We start from the raw sequence: 12,667 nt of genomic DNA, 5'->3' as shown, positions 1-12,667 counted from the left end.
TAATTGGGGATTAGAGCGCTAAGAAAAATTCATTCTGTTTGAAGAGCAGGTATGAGATGGTTTGTGCTAGAACTCATACATATGGGTGGGTATCTGTTGTGCTGAGTATCTTTTGGGGTGGGGGTGGAAGGGAGAGTAACTGGTAGGATTATAGTCATTCCAATTTAACCAAACTTCAAAAAACACTCTCAAAAACAGCTTCTTTTGGATCAAAGGTTTATTTTGAATGACACAACACTGAAAAACATAATAGTTTACATATGACTTCTTGATACATGATACATTATATACCTTATTTTAAAAGGATCTGTGAAGGTGTGCTGCATAAATACATATAGTGAAAATATATTGTTTGGTTTTGTCCTCAGATATTTTTTGTTTTCATAATTCAGCCAATTAAAGTATAGATTAGCATTATAACCACTCCATCCACACAATCTCAAACTATTGCAGCTAGAAATAGAGGAGACTGAGCCATGCCTTCCAATGTTTTAGCAGCTTTGAACGTGATAGTAATAATTGTTCATCTCAGAATGAAAATTTCACATTACAAACACAGATACTGTATAATGTTTTGGCAATGGAGCAGCTAGCTTTGTTTTGGAACAAAGCTATTGACTGTAATGCCAGACCTGGTAAGAGCAATGCATCTATCAGTGATACTACAGAGTCAAAGAACTACAATGGAGGGTAACGTGTTAATGCATATGTATCTGTATGCACTTATATATACACAAGCATATATGTGTATATATGTTCAAAAATAACATTGAAAACCTTTGCAGCAGTTCATTTTTTTAAACACATAATTTAATAATTTGACCTCATTACTAAAGGATTACTAATAAAATCTTCTGTAGTGCAGCAACTCAATACAATACACTTAGTGCAGAGAAGTTAAGGTTCTTGTAGTGTGGAGGCTAATTTTAGATTTCATGGGAAAGGATCAAATACAGGATCACCATAGCTCCGACAAAGCACAAACAAACCTGTTGCCACATACGTGTGAACAAAGAAGGACATTTCTCTTAATATATTTTTTCATATACTGCTTCAGACGAGGCTAGCTTAACTGTTTGCATTCATGCTCATTTGATATGTTTCACCAAGCTTTGTCTGGCACCAGTCTGTAAACCATTAGCAGTTTAACTACAAAAGTGGGTTCCTGTGTTTCAAAGAGATTTAAAAACCTACCAACTGAACTTCTTATAACACTGTTATGCCTGAGCTGAGAACTACTCCAAGGGCTTTGTGAAGTTCTCTGGGAAAAGTCCCTTATAGGTTACTGCATCTCTGTACTGCAGCCAATCAGATTCTTTAATGCCTGTCAGCCATCCAGCCTCCTGCAAGGTAAAAGGGAGAATTTATAGGCAGACAGCATTTTACAGGTGCAAAGTGGGAGGATGTGGTGAGGTCCTTTTAAAATTCATACTGTGTAATATTAGGGGTGTTTGGGGTGGGGGAGAACCTTCTAACCCCAACAAGCTAGAGAAAATTACAGGTTTTTTCCTTTCCAATCACCCTAAATTCTCCCCTTTTTATGCAGGATAGTTCACTGTGGTTCCTGTAGTGGAAGTTGGTGATGGCAACAGTTCCTGGCTCTTCTCTGTTAAAGTACCTCTAAGATTCCAAAACCATTACTTGAAACTTTTCCAAATATCCAGACTGAGGCAGACACCTGGCACTGAAAACTTCACACCAAATTATTATAGTTTGGCGGTTAAGTAACTGAAAAGCAGGGTCTTACAGGGGCTGGCGTTGGGGAAACTTAACTTGCTGTGGTGCTAACCCACCCTGCTTAGAATAAAATTCATTCAATGTGTTTCAAAATATATCCTCTGCTCTCAGCTCCAAATCTTTTTGGCTAGGTCAGCGCTGCAGCTGGGAGTGAGCCTCCCAGCCTGGGTAGACATCATACTTTAGCTGTGCTCTAGATAGCATGTTAAAAATAGCAGTGTGGATGTTGCAGCTCCAGTGGAGACTTGGCCTAGCCCCCTGAGCTGCAGTGTTCACATGGTGAGCTAACATGAAGCAGTTCAATTGACCACTAACAGGCCCATGAAATACAGTACATTGAACTGCTGCTATAACTTAGGGCAGCAGAGATTGCTAAGCAAATAGCAGGGAAACGTTGAGACCTGTCCCAGCTTTCACAAAAGAGACAAAAATAGATGGTGGGGGGAGGGGGGGGGTGAGAGGAGATAGTAGGCCAAATTTTCAGTGTCTTCAACTACCCTATAACTTTGCAACTACACTGTTGTTGTTGCACATTAGACTATAGCAGTGAGACCTGCACAGATGACACAGAATTGCAGTGTCTAACTTTAGGCATCCTTCTGCCTAGTGGAATCCACAGCCCCTAGTAAAGCACCCAGCCTTCCTATATAATGAATGAGGAGAGCCTGACACCTAGGAATGGGATTTACAAACACCAGCATGCTGATTTGCCTAAGCCAGCCAGTAGGAAATGCCAAGGAGGGGTGTGTGGCCTAAGCCCTACTCCTAACAAGGGACTACGGGCTAGTCTACACTAGAATCACTACAGCAGCGTAGCTGTGCATGCTTTCACAAAATAAAAAGAGAGCAGAGGTGGTCTCTTATATCCTAGCCCAGTGGTGAGTGACCTCACCCAGGATGTGGGAGACCTAGGGTCAAATCCCCACTGTGCCCGATTTGGAGTAGGAACTTGAATCCAGGTCTCCCACCTCCCAAGAGAGTGCCTTTACCCCTAGGCTATGGGATATTCTGGGGCAGGGTTCTCTGTCTCTACGGTTTCACTTTGTATAAATAAATACTCATTGGGCCAGAGAGTGACTAAGTACCTCAACCACTGGCTTTAGGTGGGAGATGTGGCTTCAAGTCCCTGCTCCACCTCAGATAGGGACAGGTGAGATCTAAACATGACTCTTCCCATATTGTGTTGGACTATGCTCATCACCGGGCTATGGGCTATAAGAGGACAATATCCTCCTCCTGTGTTTTGTAGGGGGCCCAATCCGCTAGATACGCACTCTGGCAGTCTTTGAGCAAGTCCACCAAATCGCTCTAACATCTGAACTTTAAGATTTAGAGCTAGATACACAAAGGGACTGAGGTGCCTGATCTGCATATGCAAGTGTCTGTATCCTGGCCATTTACATTTAACCATTTTTGCCCACAAGTGACTACACTTGCAGAATGGTGGGCACACTTAACTGAATCCATAATAGTGTAGGTCCCAAATTAGAGGCTGTTTTTCAGAAATATGATCCAGACAGTCACAAAATAATGAGACATGGTGGAAACTCCTGCCATTGCATTGTGATTATTTTATCATGTACATGTAGAGGTTGAATGCTTTTGATAGAACTTCAACACAATACAAAATTACATCAAATTGTGATTTAATGGCTTTCTGAAGCTTTTAGTCAGTGGTGAAATGACTTTCTAATTAATCAGGATTGAGTACCACTGAAGCAGGTAAGGATGACAACATTTTAGACTGGCAGTGAAATAAACCAGGGTAAATTTAACTGAGAAAATATCTTTCAAGCACATGGCATGATTGAGACAGAAGGGGCAGTAGTAAATGACAGCTTCCTGATCATAGGAGGCGGCAGATTCTGCTAGGGACAGGTGCTGACTAGAACTAATCTTAATCAATTCAACTCAAGTATATTAGAAAAAGTGGAGTCACCAGGATCAAACAAGCACAAAGTGTTCTTGTTTGGTATGTTCTGAAACTATGAATCGATACTACCAAATATACAAGAAATATGGCTTTAGACAGGCCACTTTTGAAGGAAGAAAAATGAACAGCTGAGAAGAAAAAAAAAGAAAAAACTCAATCTTTTTTGTCCTTCACTAGGGTACGTTGTGGTATTATATTAAGTTTAATGATGATGATAAACATGAAGGGCAAATGTGCACTGAATAATAATAGATGTTATCTGAATTCAGAAACATGAATATATAAAAAAGTCTATTTTCTCCATCAATACACACAATTTACTCCAATTAATGCTAATAGGATTTACATGAAAACAACAAGAGAATAATACACCTTTCTAGATTAACCCAGAAAAAATATTAAGTTTACATTTAATACTCCAAGAAAAAAGAGCTAAGGCATATAGCCCAGAGCTTCAGAAGTATTTGAGTGCCCAACTTCCATTGACTTCAATGGAAGCTAAGGGCTTAAGTAGCTATGAGACGGATTCTGTCATCCTCACATTTAGCACCTTACTCTGTGAATAATGCCATTGAAATAAATGGGACTACACATGGAATAAAGTACTACTCAACTTGAATCAGGATAGCACAATCTAGCTTTATAAGAAGAGTGTAGGGTCATGCTGAAAAAGTATCCAGTACAGTATACTAGAAATGTAAAACAGATAAGATATCCTGCTCATATATTAAAGCAAGAGATCAGCTGATAACATTAGCACTGCTTAAAAGGAATATTACAAGGACTGAATGTTGCAAACACATGCTGTCAGGAACAGTGCTTAGCATTCTGAATAGTCCCATAGAAGACAATAGGATTATTTAGGGTGGTAAGGAATATTCCCAGCACTACGTACTTGCAGGATCAGGCCTCGAAATGACAGAAATAGAGGCATGTTCTTCATATCTTCCCCTACCAATGGGGAACTAACCAACAAGAAGAAGCTTGGTAAAATAGGTGCAGTACCTTCCTTGAACCCTTTGAAAAGGTAAAATCATTTCTCCACTGCCTATGGAAGAAGGGGAGAGGGTAGATCCATGTTTTAAGCAAAGCTGAAGACTGCTTTTTGTTCAAATCAAATTGTGATCTGGAGCTATGATCTCTTTTGGGCTTATCCTTTGGGAGTCTTTCCATTGACTTCAATAGGCATTTTATTTAGCGTATAAAATTGTATCTTCTATTTAAAAACCATTTTATTTTATTATTGCAAATGTTTAACATTTAAATGAAATTAAAACATCTTTCTGTGTTCCAGCAAAATTAAAGCTCTGTTGCCAACAACCTGAACACTTTTGGGGGCCTGGTCCTCCACAGCTAATACCACTGGAGGTTTGGCTGAAGCTGCCAGATCTTTTGCCTGGGTAGGGAACTGCAGGATTAATAGAAGTTGATATTTCCAGAACCAATACTATAGGAGATTTAGACTTCCAGAGGGCAGAGTTAAAGCTACAGAGTTACTACACAATTTGGTTGTAGGGTTACACAATTTGTAAGCAAAATACTCTATGGCCTAATTTGTATTGATTTGATCTGTTCCAATCTATATGTATAAGCTCCAGACACTAGACAACGATTTTGCTGCAATGTTAAAACAAGATTTACAGTGACTTAATGCACTGTTTGTATGCATCTACTGTGTGTGAGTGAGAGAGAGAAGTAAAACCATGATTTAAAGCAGCCAAATGAAATCTAGAAGAATGTTGGTCCATAATGAAGGTTAAATCATGCTATCAATACATCTACTGCATTTCCAAGTTATAATCAACATTGCCTTTTACTCTTAGATGAAAATGAAGTATGAAGACCATTTTAGTCTTAATATGTTCTAACAGTGCCATTTTAAATGACTGCATTTCTTATTAACTCTAGACGGTTAGAAATATCTCCAGGAAAAGAAAAATAGCAAAAGAAATGGTTCCTCGGTTGTTTACCTGGTCATCTGTGGCCTCAGAAGGGATTACTAGCACAGTATCTCCTCGTTTTAAGTTAAGCTCATCAGTATTAGCTGCCTCAAAATCATGTAGAGCTTCAACCTGAAGAAAAGAATACAAAACATGAGGACATCATCTAGGGAAAGTAATAAGAAAAATTAAGTAGAAACAAATTCTCTTTTTCACAACTCACATTTAACAATGTGCAGCTGTACTGTGCTTTCAAACTCTCAAATACACTGCCATGGCATTGCCTCTTTCAACTGATATCATTACACATACACTTCATTTTTTTGTTTGATATGTTTGTTAATTCCATGTTTTTTATTCTCTTCCATGAAGAAATTCACATATTAAATATGAATTTAATTATTCACTCATTCCTTCAATGACAGGTGGGTACCCTCAACTCACAGGGATCTGGAGGATCGGTGATGCTGCAACATCCCATAAGTACTGCTGCTTGGACAAATCCTGTTGTCCTTATTCAAAGACTGGCATAATTGGAGGCTTTCCCGAGGAAGGGTGAAAGCATTTGGCCAACCTATCTTAGGCAAACTGAGTATGGAGTTAGAGTAATGCTGATGCCCTAATGATATCTGTGGTTCTGGGGTTTTAATCTTATTCCTGAAGGAATTATCTTCCTGAAGCAATCCTCCCTGTAAATAATAGTGAGGAAAATGGTATAATTCCAGTGGTAAGTTAAAGGTGTGGGTAATGGGAATCCTGCTGTGTGGACCGGGAAGCACTCTTGTTTGCTGGTAAATTAGGGCTATGATATTTCTCACTTCATCTAGTAATTACTGATAAGATAATCTGTTTGCAGAGCTAAATGGCCCACTTAACTAAATAATTCCATCTCCGTAAACAGATACCCTGTTCTAGTTTCCTTGATGGCAACTAATCCCATGGCATCACTGCGGCAAAGGCCGGAATGGTAGCTGTGCATTCTCCCTTAACTCACAAGAGTTTGATGAAAAAATAGAGGCACACTATCAGTGTGTCTTAAGTCATAGTCACATGACATGTCTCACTCTGACCTGTTACTTTTAAAGTTTGCAAAGAATATTTGTGTATGAGAACAGAAAAAAACAATCCAAAATAACTGGGCATAACCATGGCTTGTTATGGGACTAGTTAGACTGAACTATCCAAATTATAATACAGAGCACATGAACTTCATTCATCTTCGTTCAGCTTACCTACTAGTCAATCATTCTGAAATAAGAAATATCAGGTACCTGGGAACCAAGAAACACAAAGGTTCTTAGGAGCCAACACACACTTAGGGCAGAATTTCTCAGACCTGTTCACTGAACTAGAATGCTTTACAACATGATCACTTTAAAAGATACTCTAATAATATGTGGAATCTTGGTTGCATTGAAGTCAATTGCAAAAGTTTCATTGGATTTCAATGGGACCATGCTTGTACTGATAGATTTTCAGGCCAGAAAGGAACATTTTGATCTAGTCTAATCTGCTGCATAATGCAAGCCATAGAAATTCTCCCAACATATTAAAATATTTTCACTGCTCTGATTAGATTAGTGTACGTGCACATTTGACTGAATGCCATACTTCTACATGGATCATGTTTCCACATAAAGAACAGTACAAGTTTTATTTCCCCCTTTATGTAGAAAAAACAATTCAAGGAAAAATAGCTTGACATTTTTGCTATTTAACCACACAGCCATCAGCCTAAATAACCTGTGCCCTTGGATATACTTACTTACACTTGATGCTAGGTTTAAAGGAATGTTTAAAATAAGAGTGACTAAATACTCAAGTAAACCTTAAAGAGAAAGCCAGGTGGCATTCCATGGGCTGCATCATCTGCTGACACAGGCTGTTCTTCAGAGGATGTAGTTTGGGTTTCCTCAATGGTTTTCTGCTCACTTACAACCTGGGAAGTTTCACTGGCATCACTTTCAATGCCCTGAGCGCCAACGTCTTCCACAACAGCTTTGGATTCATTCACTAGGACTTCGTGTTCCTCTCCCTCCCCTTCGTTGTTTGATGCTGGCTCTATTACTAGTGAAGGGATGCTGCTGACTTTCTCCTGGGGAAAAAAAAAAACAGAGAGAAATGTTTTGAGAGTGATTAATTGGCCTCATTAGCACTGACCCCCTACTTGGTAAGGCAACTCCCATCTTTTCATGTGCTGTGTATGTATACCCTGCCTACTGTATTTTTCACTCCATACAGCTGATGAAGTGAGCTATAGCCCACGAAAGCTTATGCCCAAATAAATTTGTTAGTGTCTAAGATGCCACAAGGACTCCTCATTGTTTTTACTTCTAAAAAGTATGGAACAAAACTTACTTTATTTGCTTTTCTGTTTATGAGAGAAAATACAGATGTATTTTCCTCTCATCCATAGCTGATCTTCTCATTGAGAAGAGCTATGCTAGTGCATCTAGGGGATAATATCCTCCCAGTTTGTGACTGCCGGTCTCCATTCCTCCCCATGTCAATTCTCTATCTTACTCCCCATGGATTAGAACTGTCATCATAGCAGATAAAACATTCTACACCCTGTTCTGTTTTCACTTAGGCTCCTGTCCAACTTCCAGTGAAATTAATGGGAGTACCTCCACTAACTTCAGAGTGCTTTGGATCAGGCCATAACACTACCCTAAATCAGCAGTAACTCCACTTACATCAGTGGAGTAACACTAGTGTAAACCTTGTGAGAGATCGAAATCAGACACGCTATATTCACTTGCAATAGTTTAAATGCCAATTAAAATTTCTCCTGAGTTACACCAGCATAAATGAGAGAAGAGACCATGTGAAGCTCATTACAATCATAAGAGCCCTATTCAGACAGTATTTTAGGCAGCTGTCTGGGGCATGCAACCCTCTAAAGGCCGCATTGGCTAGCTATTCACCTGGCCAACATATCCAATTCAGCCTGGTGCTCAAGGGAAATACCTCTCCCCCAATTCTGTAGCATTGTTCATTAACGTGTGGGTGTGGGAGAGATTGTGTAAATGAGTTTCCCATTTCCCAAATCTCAATCTGTACCTCCTCTCCCATCCCCCCCATGAGGAAGCAGGTAGAATGGAGGATTACCAGGTCTATCAAACTATTGCTTATTTTATATAGTCTGGGTCAAAAATACCCCCAAACCCTTCAGAGAGAGAGAGAGATTTTTTATTGATGGGTCAGGGACTGTTCTGATTATTATTATTTGTACTGTGGTAGCACCTGGGGCCCCAGCTTCATTGTGTGAGGCATTGCATAAGCACATAACAAAAAGCAATCCACAACCTGAAGAGCTTGAGACAACAGGAGGGTGACTGAAACAAATGGATATGAAGAGCCTAAGGTAATCATGACATGAAGTCCTTGATCTCTAGAGTGCCAGAGTACCACTTGGGGTCTTTTCTTTGGTCTCCAGCTGCTAGAAAGCTGAAAGCCAGCCTGACCACACACTAGAGTTTCCTTGCAATTTATTGCTTCTAGAGTTACATGAGATTCAAGGCCTGACTTTCAGCAGTGCCGGAGGGGGAGGAGGGGAGGGGATTTTCAGAGGCACAAAGGTACCGAACTCCAAATGGAAATCAGTGGGAGTTAGGCCTTTGCTACCCTTTGTGCCTCTGAAAATCTCCCCTGTTAAGCACTCACCACTCCTATTGACTTCAAGGGGAATTACATGTGCTCAGCATCTCTGAACCAGTGCACTTGATCTTATTTATCATTGGGGGGAGGGGAAGAGCAGTTAGATAAAAAACACATTTGAAGAGAATCAAAGCTCTGTTTAACAAGCCACTGCTCTCCAGATTTATAGCTAATGGAATGAAATAGCTTCTGCTTATCTTTAAGATTAATTGAGCCTGTTAAAAACCCCAGAACACATCTGAGAGTATCTATCAATTGTAGAGTCATCAGAAATTATTTTGTGTATACTGGGCCAGATTCCCAGCTGGTATAAATTGGCATCGCTCCACTGAAGTTATGGTGCTACTTCATACCAGTGTCACTTAAAACAGAATGGGGGCCAATATAGACAGATAAGTCACCGCTCTCCTGAGAAGGGGTGTTGTGATAACTCAGGCCAGGAGACATGAACAGTCCAATATTTTCTTGTGTAGTGCTTCAGAAAGTATCTTACTTGAGCCACCTCTGCTTCCTTCTCTTCTGTTTTAAGTTTGTCACCTTCATCAGACGTTTCAGATGCAGCAGTAGCTTCACTGGCTTGAGTTACAACAGCATTTTCTACTGCACCAGCATCTTCAGTTATAGCTACCATCTACAGCCAACAGAAAATGGAAACTGTTCAGGCACATCCATCATTCTGGACAACACCTATTCACCAACTGCACCCAGGCCACTTTAAAGAGCTCCAGTCTTTAGGTAGGTAGATAGGTGAACTGGCATCAGTTCGCTTATTTAGATCCATTAGACAATGCAGTGGACTTTATTGTGATCCCACACTGGTTTTATACCAGGGTAATGCCACTGATTTCAGTGGAGTGTCTCTGTATTAAAGTAAATACAAAAAGAATCATGCCATTAGATGCTATTCTGCACCTTATGATAAAAGGTGGGAAAAACCTGTTATGATGCTTCCTTAGTATATTTAGTAACAAAAGTTACTTCTTCAGGGAGGGTTTCCTAAGGCATTAGCTAAAAGAAAAATGGATTAAAGGCATCCTGCTGCATATTGGGATGGCGCCTTACTGAGCACAGATATAGAACACACTCCACAATAAAAAAAAAAGTTTTAGAGCAAAGTTTGAGGGTTCATTTGCCTTAAAGCCGCATTACTGGAGGATTTGCCTTGAGGAGAGAGCTGAATAGGTCTTCACTGCACTTTACAAATAGGTTCTGCTAGAGAAGGGCCACTTGCAACAGGGCTGCGGCTCTATAGGAAACCAGCAGTGGAGGCTGTCCATGGAACATAATGAATGGCTGCCCTGGCCACATCCCCTCCCCAGCTAGTGTCATCTACTTTGGGGGCTGGGCAAACGGAAAACTCCTACTCTAAATCCAACCAGCTTCATTATGGTATTTCTGATTATCATGCAATAGTGAAATTGGGGGTAAAAATGAATCACTTTCCCCTCCACCACTGCATCTAACAAGTTGCATTTAACAGAATTGGCTTTGGTGGCTAAGAGTCTGATAACGCTTGTTGCCTCAGATCAGATATCTGCTTCATAGATGAGGTTGATCACATCCTATCTGAGTTGCTGGACATTGCATTGGTCTCTGCCATCATGAACTCTTAATGAGACTGGTAAACAATTTTTTTTTTAATACAGAGAAAAAGAAAAGCTATAAATTCACACAATATATTTTAGAGACTTTTTAATTGCATTCGACACAGAATCAAGTATACACTGCTTTAATGGGTAGCCAGATCAAATTATACCAGCAAATGTCATGGGATTTCTGAGTAAAGTCTTCAGGTCAGGACTTCATTGTACTACCGATTTCAGCAGTCTTGCTCCAATAAGAGATTTAAACAAACAGTAGTTGTAAAAACCCAGAAAGAAGCTCATGGAGGAGAGATGGGGGAAGCAGTGCATATTAGATTGCTTTATACACTATGCTTCTAACAAAATGCTACAGAAATTGATCCTATTATCTGATGTGATCAGAATCAACACTTTGTTTCTATTTATTGGATTTGTGCAGTCCATGGTCCATGAAGGAAGCATGTTCTAATTTTACAAATATCAGTCCTAAAATACAATACACTGAAACGGTCAGACTCTGACAGCCCCTTGTCATAAGTCACCATATGTACAGCATGCATCAAAATGGTATGATAATTCATTCTTGTGACAGACTATAACAAGAAAGGAAAGAAAATCATAAATATGGGGTTTTGCCGATATTACAAGGGTAAGTGGCAAAAATGAAGCCATTTCTTTCTATCATATCTCAAAATCTTGGATTAGCCCCATAGCTATTTAGGATGAAATTCTAATCTATTTAAGTCAATGGCAAAATTCCCATTTACTTCACCAGGACCACGACTTCACCCTAGATAGCAGTGGTGAATCATACAGGTACTTTTATATTTACATATGCTACCTGATTTCATATTGTAAACAAACCCTCCTATATACAAAAGAGGTGTAAGTAAGAGGAGAAACACGGCCCAAGGTATTTACTGCTAGGGGAAGTCTATGAGTTAATAGGATCTAGTCCACAATGTTTGACCTGAATAGTGCACGCCAGTTTTCACTAACTTAAGATTGGTCCCAATGGCTGGATTTAAAAAGGGACTGGATAATTTTTATGATCATTAATTATAATTGTAGCTAAGCAAGCTAATATAATGCTATGGGGAACCGAAGCTCATGCTTTAGGGAATAAATCCATTGCCTGCGGAGGTCTGGATGGATTTCCCATATACGGAACTGCACAATTGGCTAAACAAATAATGGTGAGTGTGTGGGTCTCTCTCAAGCATCACATACCACCTTCTGCTGAAGGCAGGATACAAGACTCGATGGATAGAGTTTGGCAGCTGTTATACATTGAATATTGCCATTTTAAATATGAGATTTTTAAAAACTGATGCATGTGTGTGACGGGTGAATGTGCCATGCAAGAGAGGTTGAGTTTACATATACACTATACTAGCGAGTTCGATGAACAGTTACATTTGGAAGACAGTCAGCTCGCACTTTATGGACAGTAAAGGATTTCTTGGATGCAAGCTGCTGAAACAGACATATCAAGAGTGACAAGCCAATTGCTCTAGAAGAAAGATGGTGGTGTATTAGATACTATTTCAACCCTCAGATTTAGAAAAGTAAGGCTTGATTGACCACTATATTACTCCAGTGTCATGCCTGTGTAACTCCACTGATTTCAATGTAGCTACGCTGGTGTGAAATTGGAATAAGCACTGGTGAATCGGGTCTATAATTTTCTGTTTAAATGGAAAAAAAAATCAGCATTACACTGCAGGGCCTGGTTCTCCATTCACGCCAATATAAAGCAGTAGCAACTTTCATGAAGTCAATGAACCAAATTCTATCCTCAATTACCCTGGCGT

The 12,667-nt window shown here is 39.7% G+C and overlaps 1 protein-coding gene across 5 annotated transcripts in view; it reads right to left on the bottom strand.

The window, feature by feature from the left end:
- Positions 1 to 211: 211 nt before the first annotated feature.
- AMPH (amphiphysin) overlaps positions 212 to 12,667 on the bottom strand; it is a 171,656-nt gene continuing 159,200 nt past the window's right edge. For all 5 annotated transcript variants that reach the window (XM_073332856.1, XM_073332859.1, XM_073332857.1 and 2 more), the window contains 4 exons: positions 9,764 to 9,901; positions 7,439 to 7,705; positions 5,641 to 5,742; positions 212 to 1,343 (listed from right to left, as the gene is read on the bottom strand). In XM_073332856.1, the coding sequence (XP_073188957.1) occupies positions 1,236 to 1,343; positions 5,641 to 5,742; positions 7,439 to 7,705; positions 9,764 to 9,901 (615 nt within the window). In that variant the 3' untranslated portion in view covers positions 212 to 1,235. The remainder of the gene's footprint in view (positions 1,344 to 5,640; positions 5,743 to 7,438; positions 7,706 to 9,763; positions 9,902 to 12,667) is intronic.

The sequence above is a fragment of the Lepidochelys kempii genome, chromosome 2 (assembly GCF_965140265.1).
Source record: "Lepidochelys kempii isolate rLepKem1 chromosome 2, rLepKem1.hap2, whole genome shotgun sequence".
NCBI lineage: Eukaryota > Metazoa > Chordata > Testudines > Cheloniidae > Lepidochelys > Lepidochelys kempii.
Note: the sequence above shows the minus strand (reverse complement) of the source record. Positions and strands in the feature narration are given on the sequence as shown.